At 39.7% G+C, this 18,712-nt stretch overlaps 3 protein-coding genes across 3 annotated transcripts in view; all 3 read left to right on the forward strand.

Annotated features, from left to right (window-relative positions):
* nfxl1 (nuclear transcription factor, X-box binding-like 1) overlaps positions 1-18,712 on the forward strand; it is a 179,489-nt gene that overhangs the window by 150,054 nt on the left and 10,723 nt on the right. The window lies entirely within an intron of this gene.
* si:ch211-149b19.4 (uncharacterized protein LOC100149596 homolog) lies at positions 4,323-7,238 on the forward strand. Its single transcript, XM_051879265.1, has 7 exons — positions 4,323-4,443; positions 4,522-4,665; positions 4,759-4,896; positions 4,986-5,021; positions 5,188-5,217; positions 5,305-5,343; positions 5,754-7,238. The coding sequence occupies exons 1-7, from the start codon at positions 4,360-4,362 to the stop codon at positions 5,964-5,966; spliced, it is 684 nt and encodes a 227-aa protein (XP_051735225.1). The 5' UTR covers positions 4,323-4,359; the 3' UTR covers positions 5,967-7,238.
* On the forward strand, positions 11,944-18,623 carry cnga1b (cyclic nucleotide gated channel subunit alpha 1b). The gene is made up of 7 exons (XM_051879266.1): positions 11,944-12,716; positions 12,832-12,894; positions 13,247-13,390; positions 14,588-14,692; positions 15,367-15,473; positions 15,549-16,699; positions 17,925-18,623. The coding sequence occupies exons 1-7, from the start codon at positions 12,631-12,633 to the stop codon at positions 18,159-18,161; spliced, it is 1,893 nt and encodes a 630-aa protein (XP_051735226.1). The 5' UTR covers positions 11,944-12,630; the 3' UTR covers positions 18,162-18,623.

Genomic DNA, 18,712 nt, shown 5'->3' on the forward strand with positions numbered 1-18,712 from the left:
TTGGGCCTTCGGCTCGGTTCGCTGGTCCAGAGCAAGTTCAGATCGGAAACTTCGCATTCCTAAAAACCAGAAACGGCAACCAAAAAAACAGTCAATAACACTACAATGCGTTTTTCTAAGACGAAACAAAACGTTATCAATCCCAAATTGGAAACTACCTTAAAGAACAGATTAACTTTCGAAACTAGCCTCCGACCCAAAACTGGAATTCACAGTTCCTCCACCCTCACAAACATGCGCTGGCCCGTGCCTTTCCTCGTTCTCCCTACTTTAAACCACACAATCTGGTGAGATTGTGATGGGGGGAGTTCGTTGTAAACCCAAAAAACCTAACCCTAACCCTAACCCTAACCCTAACTCTAACCCTAACCCTAACCCTAACCCTAACCCTAACCCTAACAGGAGTAGCCCGGATTCTAAGACGATGGAACACCGGCAACATACCTAAACCTAACCGTCACAGGAGGAGAAATTAGTTTGGAGATAATTGAGCTATCCCTGGACCTGCGACTTACCTAAACCTAGCCCTCACAGGAGTAGCCTGGATTCTAGAACGATGGGGATTACCCTTGGACTGGGGATTATCCTTGGACGGGCGATGTACTTAAATCTACCATTACAGGAGGGAGATTTAATTCGGGGGAGATTTAATTCGGAAGATTAATTCGGAGGAGCTTTTTGAAGCACTCGTTAATATCTACAGGTTGACGGGGAGGGGGATGATAAGGTAGCCTTTAGGAGAAGAAACTGATTGTGATTCAAGAAAAGAACAAGAGCCATTACTGGTTTGTTTTGGAGGAAAAGGTAAAACCAGCGTTGTGGGTGGATCAGCCTCATCAAAAACATGCGCCGGCCAGTGCACTTCTGCGTCCTCCCTATTCCAAACTGGATAGCCGTGAGACGGTTATCTGGGGGGAGGCGTTGCTTTTCTCCACCTAACCCTAACCCTAACCTAACCCTAACCCTGGGTTATACATATACACACATACACAAATGTATCTTTATTTCTGTTTAAGAGCTATTACTCACTTTTATATCATTTGGACACACTCTTAATGGTTGGGGCCATTTACATCCTGCAGAGATGAACCCACATCTCACACTAAACCTACCCACCCTACCCCTCAGCCCCTAAAACCTAACATTCTTTACCCTAAGCTCTTAAACCTACCCCAATTTCCATTTAGCCCTACATAAAACAGCCCGGTCACAAATTACCCCTACATACAATAGCCCGGGCACAAATTACCCCAACATGATTGTGTTCATAATTGTACAATAGAATAAATAATTTTATATAAATATACTATACATACTTTAGAACTAAATATAAATATATAAATATATTTAAAGTTCACTGGAGCGGGTCACAGAGATATAATGACCTTACGACCTCGGGTTACACATACACACACACAAATGTATCTTTATTCCTGTTTAAGACCTATTACTCATTTTTATATCATCTGTACACACTTTTAACGGTTGGGGCCGTGTACATGGAACAATCACGCCTTATTTACAATTTTATTTGACCCTTTTGGCCCACTTTTTCTTTTTAGAAAGTGGCGCGCAAACTTTAAACATCTTCTTACTCTCTGTGTGGGGACTACACATTCTCCCACAGTTAGAGAAAAAATCTTTCTGACTTTCTCATCTTCTACATTTATTTTTCTCACTTTCAAATTTTGTTTTTAACATAATTCAGGGTAGTGCTGGGTTCTACATCATCTGTCCAGGGTTCTTTCACATACAAACATCTGGGAGCAATATTAGGGGGCCAGTGATGGCTCTTCCGAATCCCTAGCCTTTCCAAAGCGGTCAGTGGAAAGGAAGGTTAGGGTTAGGGTTAGGAGACAATTGGACTATCCCTGGACCTGCGACTTACCTAAACCTAGCCCTCACAGGAGCAGCCCGGATTCTAGGACGATGGAGCTAATAATTGTGTCGACGGCATACCTAAACCTACCCCTTACAGGAGTAGCCCGGATTCTAAGATGATGGGGATTATCCTGGTACTGGCGATATATCTGAATCTACCATTACAGGAGGAGGATTTGATTAGGGGGAGTTTTTTGAAGCACTCGTTAATATCAACAGGTTAAAGGGAAGGGAATGATAATGGAGCCTTTAGGAAAATAACCCGATTATGATTCAGAAAAAGAACAGAACCAGTGTTGGTTTGTTTTGGAAGAAAAAGGTAAAACCAGCGTTATGGGTGGATCAGCCTCATCAAAAACATGCGCTGGCCAGTGCACTTCTGCGTCTTCCCTATTCCAAACTGGATAGCCGTGAGACGGTTATTTGGGGGGAGGCGTTGCTTTTCTCCACCTAACCCTACTCTCTAAAAAAATGCTGGGTTAAAAATGAATAAGGCCAGCTCAGTGGTTGGGTTAAATGTTTGACCAAACTGCTGGTCAGTTTTATTTAACTCAACTATTGTTTAAAAATTACTAGATGTCTGGCTTAAAATGAACCCAAAATAGGTTGGAAATTAAAAATCAGACATATAATTACTAGAGGCAACAACAATAATCAAAAGGTGAACATTTATTAATAAGCAATTTAATAAGTGTTTAATTATTATTCATTAAACATTAATAAATGTTAACATATTTTGGGTTGATTTTAAGCAAGAAATACAGTAATTTTTAAACAATAGTTGAGTTTGATAAAACAACCCAGCAGGTCAAACATTTAACCCATTCGCTGGGTTTGTCCATTTTCAACCCAACTTGGGTTGTTTTTAACCCAGCATTTCTAGAGTGTATTTTCAAGTCATAGCCAGTATTCTGTTCTCTTTTCTTAGAAACCACCTTTTTGTCTATGAATTTTTACCTCAAATCCAGTCCCTAACTAGTTTCTTGTGGACACCAAGATTCTGCTGTTTTCCTTTTTATAAAAATTTTATAAAATTATATTTTATAAAACACAATTTAAAATCATTTGTGTTACTCTCTTCAGTGGAGTGTGTGATGCTGAAGGTTAGCAATGTAAACATGTGAAGTGTGTTTCACTGGCCGACATCAGCTGTATGTTATTTAAGTTTCAATGTGTGTTTCTTAGCTTGATCCCTTAAATCTGACGATCTAGCTGTACTAAGTCATCTCTGTGGTATGTGTCTGTGTTTTTAGTGTGTCTGTGAATGGTGTTGTTTCCCATGGATTCTGCTGTAATTACAGTTCCACCATGTTCAGTCTGGATCACAGGCCTCACCCGGCCCCAACAACCTGCTGCTGTTTTCCTGTATTTTTGACATTTTAATGAAAAGCATGTTTCTGATCTGTTAATGCTGGTCATGGATGTGTTTTTTCACATGGAAATCCACACCAGTGACATTTGTGATCATGTTAAACTGGAACACAAACACATTTTAAGTCATTTAAAAGTTAAAAATAATCAGTGTTTCAGGGGAGTAACATTAAGCTGAAGAAAAACAAGGGATGGGAGAGTGTTGTAAGTCTGCTTTCCAGTTTTCCATGATCCGATGTCCTTTTCTGATATTTTGCATTGATCAAGTGTGTTTGAGGAGCACCTCGGTCTGTGCCAGTGTTTCTGTAGCTGCTGAAAATCTCTTCATATCTCAGACTCTTTTCTTCTCCTGCGTTTCTTCCTCTCGCTGATGACAGACGCTCAGGAGGGTTAGTAGTACTTGAATGAATGACTTGTAAAACCGGGTTTGTATGTCCTAATCTCAAACACAGATGTGAATAAGATCATGTTGTATGTATGTGTGAAGATTGTGGCCTTTAATGTGTGTTTTTGTGTCTCTTTCTGTGTTCTTTGCTGTGTGTCTCTGGTGTGGTCAGCAGTCATCGGTCAGCGGCGCCGATGGACCACAGGAGGACGCTAAAGACACTGAACATAAAACTGCTCAACACACATCTGTGTGTGTGTGTGTGTGTGTGTGTGTGTGTGTGTGTGTCTTACGTATTTAGACACGACACATGACACATGCTACAGACAGACAAAGATACAAGCTGTTATTTCAAAGATTATCTGCAGTCTGTGTGTGTGTTCAGTTTCAGTCTCTATAATGTAACTGTAAACATTCATCACTCAAATCATAAAAACATGAAACTGTATTGTTTATTTTTGAAAAAGTGCATGTGTGTTTACACGATCTGTTAATGTGTGCTTAAAAACATTTTCAAGAGCTGTAATTGATTTAATTGATGTAAAGTCCTCCTGAAATGACGCCTGTGTGTGTGTGTGTGTGTGTGTGTGTGTGTGTGTGTGTAATCTGTGAGTGGTGACAGAACGTCTCGGACATGATGCGCGTCTGCGTCTGCTCTTTAAATGCAGCTGCTCCTGCACACCTGCTCACATCTGAGAGATCAGAGCGCTTCAGACGGAATCATGATGTTCTACAGATCTGAACAAACGCCGAAGATTTTACTGATAATGTGTGTATGGGGAATCTTTCCTCTGACTACAGACCAGGTGTGTGAGAGACTCTCAAATACTATAGTGTCTGCTAAAGAAACGCGTGTAAATGATCATGTGTGTATTTGTGTTTAGTTCCCAGTTCTTGGCAGCTTCAATCTCCTGCTGTATCCGGTATCGGTGACGGGACCGTACGGACCTCAGACGCTTCTGATACCAGTGACCACGACTGAGAGAAACACACAACACAACCAAACTTCACAGGCAAACAGCAGTAAGGTGAGTGTTGTTCGTACTAGAGGAACTGAAAGGACACTAATGTAGATTTTAACCCTTTCTGCTGCTCTCCTTCATTGGTGATTCTCTGTGCAGATCAGTTCTCAAAGTTTGTCCAAGCCTTTGAATGCAAACAGCGCATTTCTCCAGCCGGAGCCAGTCCGTGGCCCCGCCCCCAGCCCCGCCCCTGATCTTCACATGTTCCCATCTGAGACTTCAGTTCTGCAAGGGCAGGTACAGAACAACTCGACTTTAACCCTTTCTCAGTATTGGACCCTGTTCTGTCCTGATTTGTTTTTTGATTTCTTGTTCTTTCACTGCAGATGTCGAATTTCATCCCCTCAAATGTCCCTCTGCAGGTCAATGAATGATTCCTTTATTCCTTTAATCATTTTTCAGTCTTCTTTCATTAGACATTTTCTCATTTTGTAAATCAAGCTAAAAGTCAAAACTCCATAAAAAAAGCCATTTATCATTTCTTAATGTGTATTTATAGAGGTTCATTATGTTTTTTGTGTGTGTTAGGTCTATTCATTTGTCCAGCAGGCTGTAATTGTAAGTCTGTTTGCAAAATTGTCACAGATTCAAGGAAAGAAATCTTCTTACAAACTGATTTAAGATATTGCTTTATTTGTATTTCAGTCAGACTCAGGAAGCTCAGAGGAAGGAGACGCTGCTCAGGTAAAACACACACACACTCAAACACTCTCTCTCTCACACACACACACACACACACTCAAACACTCTCTCTCTCTCTCTCTCACACACACACACACACACACACACACACACACTCTCACACACACACACACACACACATACTCATTTTGAACCCAGGAAGACTTTCTTTCTTCTGTGGAGCACAAGAGCAGATGATTAGCAGAATGTCTTTTAGTGAACATCTTCTCTGTTTATTACACAAAGCAATTGTTGTGATTTTGTTATTTTTGAGAGCTTCAGTTTTGACTTGACGCACGTGATTTATTGCCTTCATGTCTTTCTGATGGTTTATGGATCATCCCATGATGAGATGTGTGTGGAAACTGGTCCAGATGTGACTGCAGCTCATGATCCGTGTCTGGTTTTCTCAGGTGGTTTATATGGTTCCCGTCCATGTGGAATCGCCCAACATGGGTGTGATGGAGGGCAGCGCTCCCGTTCCCGACCCAGGACACCTCCACGTACCGGTCACCACTTCCGCCCTGGAGACTGCTGCGCCGCCGGACGCTCAAGGGCAGCTGGGGAAAACTCTGGCCACAGAAACAGCGACACGGACAGACATTCTGGGAAAGAAGGGACTCTGAGGACCGTCAAGACACCAGAGATGTCCATTTAACATGGATCTCTCTCTCTTTTATTTGATATCAGAAAATGTAAGGTTATTCAGTTAAAGTTTTTTACAATCGCTAGGACACATTTCTCAATACTTAGGTCACTTTTTCAAAACTCTTCACACAGTTCTCCTAACCAACTTTCATCTTGGCACAGAGGTTAACTTCACATTCAAAATGCACCAAATCTACCAAAACACTTCATTCATGTCTCAAATCAACTCATTCTTCCAGAACACTAGCAAAGGTTTTCACTGAGCAAACACACTTTGTCACTCATAAAACATCGACCTTAAAACACTAACATCAGTTAGCATTATACAATGTTTTCTTTTTTTAAATTTCTTTGCAAAACAAGAATGACACTCTCTACTGCTTATAATTCACTGCAGTTTGTGTTACATGGTCCATGTTTACATTACAGAACAAAATTATTCCTAAGTTTCCCCTTTTGAACTGATGGTAATGAAATTGAAAGACTAATGCTTGTGTAGGTGTTCAGTTTCATCTAATTGTTTTGATAGTATTTGATTTTTTAGATTCAGAATATATTTCATAACTATATTACTGTAGAAATGTAGCAAATTTCTGTCTTATTCAGTTTTGTATTATGTTATTGTTTTGAACTTAAGTTTAACAGTTTTGAAAACAGTATGTAAGCATGTGCAACTTGGCCTGTACGTACAAAGAGTTTTGGCAGTTGTTGTGTCTGAGTGAGAAAAGAATTCATGAAATTTGAGCGATGTAGTCATTGAATGCATTTTGTGATAAAACAATGATAATTGATCCTCAGTTTAGCCCACATAGACTTCTGTTGTGCTCACTGTGTGAAGAGTTTTGCAAAAGTGACCTAAGTATTGAGAAATGTGTCCTAGCGTCTGTAAAAAAAACTGTAATTGTGGAAACTGTTTTGTGCTGATTTATGCAATATAGGTGCTTTAAAGCAGTTGGAATCAAGTTCAGTTATAATTACAACTTTAATTTCAACTATAAAGCAGCTCTACAGAAGACAAACTCTCATTATTCAGCTCAGTTCAGTTCAGATTATCTCATTCAAATTCTCTTTCCTGTGACAACAGTTTCGTCCACAACAGTCATCGTGTTTCCTAAATCTAATCTGCATATTAACTTTATATATATATCCACAAAATTTAAGCACTACTTAAAAAGTCATTGCTGTCTCGGAAAAGCATCAAAGACAGAATATGGCAGAATACGGGTCACATTATATGTGTCTGGGAAAATCTGCTGAGAAATGTAATACAGTTTTTTACAATTGCTTAAGCACAATTTTAAAAACAAGGCTCATTTTGTCAAAACACTACACACAATTCACAGATCCACACACACAAGTAGCAGAACACCTCAGTACTTTTGCAAAATGAAACACTTCACTCAAAACTTTACATTCATTTAACAAAACCCAACTTTGACACCGTATGGAACACATGTTCATACATTCTGATTCTGTTTGATTCATTTACACACTGCTGTGCTCAATCTTAAACACTTGTAACTTTTATACTTTTCTAATGATATAGTCTGGGTTTGATTTTTTTCAGAGATATTGTTAGAGTAAAGTACATGACAAATTTGACATATTGACAAAAAAACAACAACAAAACAACAACACAAGACCAGTACTGCACATTGATGAAAATAATTATTTCTCACCATATTGTAAAACCATTCAATACATCCATGCCTTTTCAAAGGTTACATTTTGCACTGAAAATCAGAACATATTCTAAATACAATATAGTACATGAACAAAAACATTTGTGGAGACAAAACAAAAGCATGATTTTAAATGAAAAAAAATGGAAAAAACACCTAAGCATCATCTCTGGCCTAGCTGGATCTGGCCATAGCATCCACATCACAGGCGATGTCCTCTCTCGCAAGACGACAAGGGAAGAATCTTCTTGAAAGGTGAATCCATCCTTGGACAGACCCTGCATCAGCTAGGTCACAGGCCTTCTCCATGGCTTGAATGAGGGATATCCTGACATAGGGCTGGAGATTGTAAACCTTCCATGCCAAAAAAAACAAAACAAAAAAACCTCCTCAATGGGTTTAAGGACGGGACAGTATGGTGGGAGGTATTGGAGTGAAAATTGTGGATGCTAATGAAGACAGTTTTGGAGCAGAGCAGATAGGTGGAAATATACATTGTCCCATATGACAATCTATCTCATCTGCTCTGCATCCAGTTGGTCTTCTGCTGTGACGATTTTGTGTAGTCTGTCTAAAATGTGTCACAGACACGCCAGGCTCTCACAGACACAGCGCACGTCATCACCAGAGTTTTAATCACCCACACCTGCAGCCCATCAGCACCCTCATCACTGCAGCACAAAAGGCCCACGCTCTCACTCAGTCACTGTCCGGTCTCGTTTGCACAAGGTCTCACTTGCCTGCTTACCTCTAGGATTCCTTCGACTCCTCGTTGTCTCCTCGTCTCCCGTGAGTTTGTCTGTGTCTGCTCCAAGCTCCAAGTCTGTCGTCCATCTGCCATTCCTGCAAAACCAAGACAAGTATCAGTTCTTCTACAATATCTGCCAACGTATAACCTGCCATTACTCACCTGCACTCTGTCACTCATCCTGGTTGTTCAATAAAACATCTGCACCTATATTCCTGTGTCGCTGTCCCCTTCTGTGTTGTAACAGAATCTGAATATGTGGGCAGAGTTGTAAGGGCCTAAGTTGGCATGGTGGTGGAGGACCCCATTCTGCGTGATTACAACATATATTGTGATGTTACCACCAGGTTGGCCCGGGACATTCAAAATAGCTCTGTGGCCAATGATGTTTCTCCCTCTTCTTCTTACTGCAACATTGCCTTCCATTTTGTTAAAGACCTAAACCTTTTGCCTTTTCATAATACTTGCACCTCATTTTTGAGCTTACAGTTAAGCACCTAAGTGTCTGAACACCTGACGGCTGTGTTTGATCAGTTGGTTTATAGGGGTGGTATTTTGGAAAGCAGTGTCTTGAAATGGCAAAGAAGTGACATTATGTTACATTTCTGTGTCTAATGTAGAGAAGTGTGTTTAGTGTTTTGCAAAAAGTGTGAGGCTGAGAATGTGCTTATAGTTTTGCAGATCTGAGCTGAGGGTTTGCTCCTTGAGTGTAAGTAACTGTGTGTTATTTTTAATTTTAGTGTGTAAGCAATCATAAAAAAACTGTAATAAATGCATCTCTTTCCAGCTGCTGGTGTTGGTGAACTACTTCACTGTGAAAGTCATTTAATGCTTCACAGTACAGGAGAATATCGCATAATAACTTGCTTCCCAAAAATGAAAAGATCTAAAGATTAATGATCAGGTGATATTTTTGCTCTTGTCCAAACTGCACAAACAAGCAAGAACTTATGTTTTGGCCTGATCACAGTCCAGATCTGAATCCTACAGTGAATATTTGTTCTCAGATTAAACCGGAAGACATTGGGAAGGGCTATTCTGTGCTAACTTACTTTATCTACAGTAACTTACTCCCTAACAGTGATTTGTGATTAAAATGGTTAAGACTATTAAATATTTTGCCATTTTTGGCTTGGGCCTTTTTTTTGTTTTTGTTTTTTTGCCCAGGAGAGTGAGTGTGTGTGTGTGTATATATATATATATAAGTACCATGGACTTACATTTTACATTGATGGAATGTTCAAATGACTGTTCATACTCCATCTGACAAAAATGCAAATCTAAATCATATACACTAGTCCTTTTATCTGCCTTTAATCTATGATGATGTGAATTATTGAACACAAACACACACTAGCAGACAGACAAGACCAATGAGAAATTAATTCTGCTTATCATGTTTCTATTATTTTCCTTTGAATAACACTGAAGTTAGATGGAAAGGCTGATTTGTCGTTCTCGGGACGTGAGGTTCTGTGAGAACTCTGTATTTCCTCTCGGAGTCGGTGACCTCTGACCTTCAGTGGCTTCATTTATTTACATTAACGTTTGGTGCCACCCGGATTCCTGTCGTCTAATTTTAAGTTTATTTATTGATGACAGTTTGTTCCTGTAGTAAATGTCCTAGTTTTAATCTATTCTGTCATTTACAGAATCAATCATAATGAGAAATGTATTTTCTCCTCTGTGACACAAACTTCTTCAGGGTTCAAACTCTAGAGGTTCATATTTGTTTCTGTAACTCAAGTGTTTGTTCTATAGTAATACAGCAATATACATATTCTTTTAAAATGTAGATTCATTTAGTGTTTGATCACATGTGCTTTAAAAGCAGATCCACAGTATTAAATTAATAACTATTAAAAGCTATAATAATACTTACATGCATTAATAACACATTTAGTTTTAATGTGATGATTGTGTGAGAGGAAGACTGTAATGTGAAGTGACTGTATCTGTTTCCGCTGGTTGAGTCTTTAATGTGATGAAGCGTTGAGTTAACCTGAACGCTGCAGGATTAACGGCTTTATGGGTAATTAGTCAAGAGAGCTGACCAGGCATATTATCAGACGGATAATCTGTCAACCTGCTGCACTCAAGGTGAACATCACACACACACACACACACACACACACACACACACACACACACACACTCATGATCTATGTATAAATCCGTAGAGAATGAGAAAGTGAAAGATCCATTCACTGTTTCCTCATGAAGTCAATAACGCCTCACAATTCTCTGTGTCCATTTACAGTTTTTCTGAATTGCTAAAACAATTTTCTCAAAACCATCATCCACTTTCCTTAAAACACAAAAACCAAATCTTCAAACTACATTCAGAGAACATCTGTTCTCAAAATCATGTTGGTCCTGTCCACATCACAGGGAATGATGGGAAAAACCCTCTGGTGTGTCGATCCAGCCTTGACAACACTCCACACCTCGCTCTTTCTCGTCCTCATCCTCTTCCTCTCAGATTGTTGGTATCAACATTCAGTGCAACATTTTGAGTCAATTTTGTCTGTCAAGTGCGTCACAGTGCAAAATGTGTTTTAGGTATTAAGATGCCTTTTAGTCGACCGGATCAAAAGTGGACGATGCTAAATACAGGTGTAAACGGGGTGTAAAATGTTTTGAGCTTGTCCAGTTTTGTCCTCTTCCAGAGGTTGTCAAAAATGCATTCGACCGGATTGTTTTCGTAGTGGAAACACTTATGTGGTCAAATGTGATGGAACCGCCACTAAAAGACCCACTACTCTCCACCATCTGACCTAACACGTAAGGTAAATGCGTGCTAGCCAGACGGGATTCAAACTTTGTCAGCTGAAGAGCAGTTTGGTTTGAAGACGAAAAACGTACCAAGCACAATGTTCTCTCACCATTCCTGATTTCTAACATACTCACAGAGAGCAGCAGCTTTCGTTTCTGCTCTGACAGCCGCAAGACCGGCTGAACACTGTATGTTTTTCCATTATCTCCGGTCATGTTCATATGCAAACTGTGCAAGCTTATTTTGTTCATTTGATCGAAAGATCTGAAAAAAACCCATACGTTTTCCCACCCATAGACCCTCCCCTCAAAGAAATCAGGACAGAAGTGGTTGAAAGTGGACAAAAGACACGGATTAAAACACCAGGTGGAAACAGGAATGTGTGTCCCTCATCTACTTGTGACCAAAACGCATCTTAATACCAGCTGTAAACAGGGCCTTAGTGAGTGAGAATGTGTTTTTTTGGTTCAGAGAATGGAGTTTAGTGTTTTAGCAATTCAGAAAAACTGTAATTGAGACACTTATGTACAGCCTCTTTTGAGCAATGACAATTTACCAACAATTTAGTCGTGTCTCAGTTTATATACAGGATCAGAATAACAGTTTGCATTTGTGTTAGTACTAGAACTGAAAACATCAGTTTTCTCTCTGTGATCTTGTGTTTTGAGTTCTAGTCTCATGTATTTAACACGCATGTGTTTATTATGGTGTGTGTGTGTGTGTGTGTGTGTGTGTGTGTGTGAGTTTGTGTGTGTGTGAGAGAGAGAGAGAGAGAGAGAGTGACCCAGTGACTATCCTGTGTAATCCCAAATCCTACTGTGCCTGTTTGAAATCCTTTCGTGGTCCGTGATCGTTTGGGAATACTGAAAAAAATTAACACAATTCAGGATTTTTTTTTTTTTTTTACAAATGTTCTGCCTTTCAACAGAGAAAGTGTGTGAGAGAGAATGAGTTCATGTGTTTGCTGGTGTACCTGTGATGATGATGTCAGCGCAGCGCTCAGGTGTGTGAAGGCAGTCAGGTGAGTCGTCACACTTTACTGACTCTACACTTTATTTTTGTCCTTTCAATTAAAAACTAAGGGAAAGTAATGTCTCCACCATCAATGAGTTGTTTGTATTTATGACACACTGAGATTTTTTATTGTCACAGTTTCAGCATAACTGAAATCCAGTGTTTCATATTGTCTTTCTTCTTTTTATCACTTGAGACATTATTAAAGTAAATTAACATTCCTCAGTTGAGTTTATTTGGCTTTTTACAAGATTCATGCAATTAAAATGACACATTTAATGCAACTACTTTATGATAGTGAATCATATGGAAATTAATCTAAATCTCAGTTGTTTTAAACTATCTCTGCACAGTTTATAAATGTGAAATGTTCTTTGCTGCAGAAGTGTGTGACGGGCAGGTGGCCTGACCAATCAGCTGCCATGTCTGCACGAGTGAGGCCTCTGGTCCCGCCCAGATTTCTCGTAGAGGGGGTGGACCAGGTTACCATGGACACAGAGGACATTATGTGAGTGATGCATTATGGGTGACAGATAATTGGATTATCTCAGATAGAAATCAGTGGTTGGCTAATGATTGACAAGTTATTGGTTATTAATTTGATTTGATTTTTTTTTCCAAAGAGAAAAAAAGCAACCAGATGCTGGAACTCACTTCAACACCAACACCAACAATAACAATGAAGAGTGAGTTCACACACTCTCTCACACACACTCTCACACACACACTCTTTCTCTCTCTCTCTCTCTCTCTCTCTCTCTCACACACACACATACACACACACACTCACTCACACTCTCTCACACACACTCTGTCACACTCTCTCACACACACACACTCCATAATCAGACTGTAACACACAAGGTGCTTTCAACCCCTTTAATTTGTATTTGTCTTTATATTCACAGAGAGGAAAAAAAGAAGAAAAAAAAAGAAAAAAAGGAGAAGAAAGAGTAAGATGAGATGTTTTTCAAACATTTGTTTCATTCTCAGTCCTATATGATGATCTAATATATGTGTATGTATGTGTTATTCCAGGAAAAAAGAGAAGAAGGAAAAAAAGGAAAAGAAGGAAAAGAAAAAAGAAAAAGATGAGAAAGAAAAAGAAAAAGAAAAAGAAAAGGAGAAAGAAAAAGAGAAAGAGAAAGAGAAAGAGAAAGAAAAGGAGAAAGAGAAAGAGAAGTAGGTTCATCTACAGTCAGTAATTCCTGCATCTTTGTCTCATTGTTATTGTTGTAGGTGCAGTAAGCAATTTCTGAGAAACGCTGTTGAAAGTGGATCAGACAGAGCCCCCAAAAAATTGAACCAATTAGCAGTAAGGGGCGTGTATACACTTAATAGGGGGGAGGTGCATAGGATGTGTTGCATAGGGTGTTTGTAAATTTGAAGGTGGAGCTATCAAGATAGAGGTGTGATCATTTTGGGTAGGGCGTTTTTGTTTTGGTGATTTCAAATATCAACAGCGTTTCTCAGAAATCGCTTACTGCACCTTTAAGTGAAGCATGTCATTTCTGTGCAACTAGAGCAGCACCAAACAGAACCACGTTTGTTTCAACAATAGAGTAAAACAGTAGGGTTCCTGAACCAAAAAACTCCATTCATTTTCTCCATAGAGAAATTGATTTTTAACGATAGCATATAAACCTTTCAAGACAGACTAACCATGAGCTACAATGTTTTTAATTGATAGAATTTGCTTCTGTCAGCCTGCTATATTTCTTAACGTATTTTGCTAAATAATCATGTTTAACAGTGGAATACATGGTGAAAAACTACATTGCCCATGATGCTGTACAGAAAATCCCACCAATCAGAGTCGGAAAAAAGCAAAATGTGCCAAAAGAGCTCATTAGCTCCTCCCACTCCCATGAAGCACTGCAAATGATGTAATCCAGTTGGTCTCAAAATACTTAAAAATTTGTGTATATATACAGTATATATGCATATTTTGCAAAAAAAAAAAAAATTAAAATATATTGTTTTTATATATATAATCAACATTTTTAAATGAGTAGTTCCATACTTCGCCATCGTTTTTAATTCGATCATGCTGTTCGCAATGCATCATGGGATTGTAGTTCTTTCCCTCAGTAAAGCCGTTAAGTTCACAGTCTTGTACTTTTGGTATTTTTGTCAGATTTTCAAATACTTTTTTGTTTCAAATCAAAGTTTGTGATTCTCCTCATAGCTGGTTGGTTTTGTTCATGACTTTTTTGAAAACCCTATGGGAGAAATGAATGGAAAAAATACTTCCGGAACCAGCGCCGCTGATAAAGTGGACAATCACTAATGTGCTCTATAGAAGATGGGATGTGTGTCTGGTGATACAGATACTGTGTGCTGTTCTGCATCTAAATACTCTACAATGTTTTGTTCCAGACCAAAGGAGATTGAAGTCGTAGATCCAGCAGGAAACATGTACTACAACTGGCTGTTTGTGATCACATGTCCTGTGATGTATAACTGGGTCCTCATCATAGCAAGGTGCCTGATCTTACTTCCATATCACAGATAAGGAGCAATACGTCTCAAAACAACACTCTGGTCTTAGAGATTGTAGTGAGTTTTGGTCATACAAGGTACCAAATGATAATAGAGCTCACACCAAATGATAATTGAGCTCTTATTGTGGGTGTGCATATCAGATGGAGCCTCCCTCCATTTCCTTCGGGGCACCAGCTAAGGGATTGATTACTTAGTGATCCAAGAGGATTATACATATTTAATTTGGAGGGAGTAGGTCATCTGAGAAATCTGAATGATTTTAGTGAGATTGTGGTTAACTTGAATGACCAAAACTCAACACACAATTGGTGTCCCGTGTGATGCAAACATACACTGAAACAGACCCCTACAACAGGGATGGGCAACTTCAGTCCTGCAGAGTTCAGCTCTAACCCTGATCAAAACTCACCTGCCGGTAGCTTTCTAGTATTCCTGAAGACATTGATTAGCTTGTTCAGGTATGTTTGATGAGGGTTGGAGCAAAATTCTGCAGGACAGCGGCCCTCCAGGACTGAAATTGCCCATCCCTGCCCTACAATACAGACGTTGAGACTTTGATGATACAGACTTTTAATTCTGTAGCAGGATCTTTACCTACTTTTTCAGGAAGATGTGGATCTCAGCTTGACTCTCTCTGTCTGTCTCTCTCTCAGAGCTTGTTTTGAGGAATTGCAGGAGGACTACTTGATTTACTGGTTCTTTATGGATTTCTTATCTGATGTGGTGTATCTGTGTGACATGGTGTTCAGGACCAGGACAGGTGAGTTCCAGCTCCATTATGAGACATATCTGTAATGAATGCTGAGCGTATTGAAATCTTCATTTGTTTTTTCAGGTTATCTGGAGCAGGGTCTCTTGGTGAAAGATGAGAAGAAGCTTCGCGATCGCTACATGCAGAGCATCCAGTTCAAACTGGACCTGGCCTCCATGGTTCCCACCGACGTCTTCTACTTTTACTTTGGGCTGAACTACCCTGAGATTCGCATGAACAAGCTACTGAGGGTCAATCGCTTGTTCGAGTTTTTCCAGCGCACCGAAACACGGACTAACTTTCCAAATCTGTTCCGAATCTCCAACCTCGTCATGTACATCGTGATCATCATCCACTGGAACGCCTGCATGTATTACTCATTCTCCAAGGCCATTGGCTTCGGATCGGATGCGTTCGTGTACCCGGATACCACAGACCCGGAGTTTGGCCGGTTGGTGAGAAAGTACGCGTACAGCATGTACTGGTCCACCCTGACCCTCACCACCATTGGTGAGACTCCACCACCCGTCAAAAACTCTGAGTACTTCTTTGTGGTAACGGACTTCCTGGTGGGCGTGTTGATTTTTGCCACCATCGTCGGTAACGTCGGTTCAATGATCACGAATGCAAACGCGGCACGAGCAAATTTCCAGGCTCGCATCGATGCTATTAAGCAGTACATGAGCTTCCGAAAGGTCACCAAAGACCTAGAGAAACGGGTCATTAAATGGTTTGATTACTTGTGGACCAACAAGAAAGCAGTAGATGAGAGAGAAGTTCTGAAGTACCTGCCGGACAAGCTGAGGGCAGAGATCGCTATAAACGTCCACCTGGACACTCTGAAGAAGGTGCGGATCTTTGCAGACTGCGAGGCCGGGCTGCTGGTGGAGCTGGTGCTGAAGCTTCAGCCGCAGGTCTACAGCCCTGGAGACTACATCTGCAAGAAGGGCGATATCGGCCGTGAGATGTACATCATTAAAGAAGGGAAACTGGCTGTGGTGGCCGACGATGGCATCACACAGTTTGTGGTGCTAAGTGATGGCAGTTACTTCGGAGAGATCAGCATCCTCAACATCAAGGGCAGTAGGGCAGGGAATCGCAGAACTGCCAACATCCGCAGCATTGGCTATTCGGACCTCTTCTGCCTTTCCAAAGATGACCTGATGGAGGCGCTGACCGAATATCCAGATGCCAAGGCCATGCTGGAGGAGAAGGGACGACAAATCCTGATGAAGGTATGAGGCCCTTTCAGAGTAATGCATTGAACTCTATGTAGAGCAGCGGTTCCCAACCCTTTTGAATTCAAGGCCAAGGAATTCAAAGGCCCTCGTGTCTAAAATGATACATACCTCTGGTACTACAAATGTAATAAAAAATAAATTAACTCAAGGCTGGTTTCTTTTTTAAGAAGACACTCAGCAGATTATTGCAGAAGTGAAAGCACTTTAAAAAAAAAATGAAAGTGTAAAAAAGTTATAGAAGTTGAAGTGTACTGCAAATGTACCGAACTAACACTTTTATACAAAACATATATTTTATGAAATAATTTGGAGTCTAAATTTGCTAGAAAATCAAAGCCGTATGTCTAATCAAGTTGTGTTCCGAATTTTATGTTGATGTCACAAAAATTGAGCTGCTGAAAGGATTCAAAGTACTGTTTCAATGTGGTGTCCAGGTGTCTACTGGCACACTAGCTATGTTTCCATCCAAAGCTGTGAATTTAACTTGTGCAAAATTGGATTATGGCATAAAACATTTGCAAATGAAGCAGCATTTCTATCCAGTGAGTTGAAGAGAACAAAATTGTAACTTCCTGATAATTTGGTGCCAAATATCACTAAGAAAAATGGAAGCCACTGTGGGTCTTTTTTTTAAATATTATAAATTACCTGCGCCTCAGAGTGGCAGATGAAACACGGCTGTTAGGATGTGGGTGTTTGGGAAAGCAGGCATGTAAGTCAGTTCTGGGAGGTCATTATACCAAACCACTTTTTGACGACAGACTTTAGCTCAGGCATTTCAGAGCAGCAAAACAGCATATCAGATGCTGTGATGCGATTGGTCCACTGGTTAGTCCAGCTATGCTGTCCCATCCCACAAAGTCACAAAACAAGACTTTTCTGATGCACTGTGTGGAATTTATTCGGTAAATGTGTTTCCATCATAGTTTATGCGCATGTCTTCTTATCAGATAAAAAATCTATTTGCCTCAGTTTAGTTCATATGTTTTTTATGTGCATTTTTAGAATTTATGCACATCTTGGCAAAATCCCAAAATGTCAATAAAAATAGGTGGATGGAAACATGGCTGGGACTGGTTTTATTGTTTATCATTTTAATGAAGATTATGTTAACATAACTGAATTTAAATCATTTGATGATTTATTAGGGATCCCCTGGTTGAGAATCACTGATGTAGAGCATCAGCATAACTGTACGTTTTATGATTTTTATCCATAGGACAATCTTCTGGATTTGGAGTTGGCTAAGCAAGGTCCCGATCCCAAAGACATGGAGGAAAAGGTGGTGAAGATCAGCAGCGTTCTGGATGAACTCCAGACTCGCTACGCCCGCCTGTTAGCCGAACACGAGGCAGCACAAGGAAAACTGAAGAAGCGCATCACTAAACTAGAAAAGAAGATCACAGACTCCAGCGGAGTGGAGATCTCTGAGATGGTGAAAGAAGAGAAAGAATAATATGAAAGCTGCAGATAAACCTGACAAATAAACAAATTAGTTTCAGAATTTTGAAAAGAAGCCTTGTATATTTTGTGGTCCACCGTGGGTTTGGACTGGATTTGTGGGGTTGGATAAAACCATAGATTCATATCAGGTTTATCCTTGACTGTCAGTCTGTGTTTGAACCAATATGAAATGAAGAAATCTGCTAAATGTAAATGTAAGATATATTTTTTTGTACAGATGATTTGATTTCACAGCTTTTATCTGTGGTTAGTACTGATTATATCATGTTACAAACATGTAATGTATTCTGTCATGTCTTTCATGAGAGAATGTGAAGATAAAATAAATTATTTTTGTTAGCTTATGTCTGTATGATCTAGTTTCATTCAAAACATTAGAGAGAAACACTAATAATGATGCTGCTCTAGCAATATCAGCTAAAAGTTTAATCAGGACCCAAATGGGCTGTAAAATCAAAATCAAAATACTTCTTAAATAAAGAATTTCTGACCAGAACCTTTTATATGACGTTTGTGTTTTGTCGCTTTTATTTTTTTTTTTTG

This window comes from Ctenopharyngodon idella, chromosome 22 (assembly GCF_019924925.1).
Source record: "Ctenopharyngodon idella isolate HZGC_01 chromosome 22, HZGC01, whole genome shotgun sequence".
NCBI lineage: Eukaryota > Metazoa > Chordata > Actinopteri > Cypriniformes > Xenocyprididae > Ctenopharyngodon > Ctenopharyngodon idella.

Bases quoted from the DNA above. Each gene is read 5' to 3' on its own strand.
- cnga1b (XM_051879266.1), top strand. From the start codon at position 12,631: ATGTCTGCACGAGTGAGGCCTCTGGTCCCGCCCAGATTTCTCGTAGAG. The intron at 12,895-13,246 runs GTGAGTTCACAC...GTGTTATTCCAG, and splicing joins ACCAACAATAACAATGAAGA to GAAAAAAGAGAAGAAGGAAA. The intron at 15,474-15,548 runs GTGAGTTCCAGC...TTGTTTTTTCAG, and splicing joins GGTGTTCAGGACCAGGACAG to GTTATCTGGAGCAGGGTCTC.
- si:ch211-149b19.4 (XM_051879265.1), top strand. From the start codon at position 4,360: ATGATGTTCTACAGATCTGAACAAACGCCGAAGATTTTACTGATAATG. The intron at 5,218-5,304 runs GTAAGTCTGTTT...TTTGTATTTCAG, and splicing joins TTGTCCAGCAGGCTGTAATT to TCAGACTCAGGAAGCTCAGA. The intron at 5,344-5,753 runs GTAAAACACACA...TGGTTTTCTCAG, and splicing joins AGGAAGGAGACGCTGCTCAG to GTGGTTTATATGGTTCCCGT.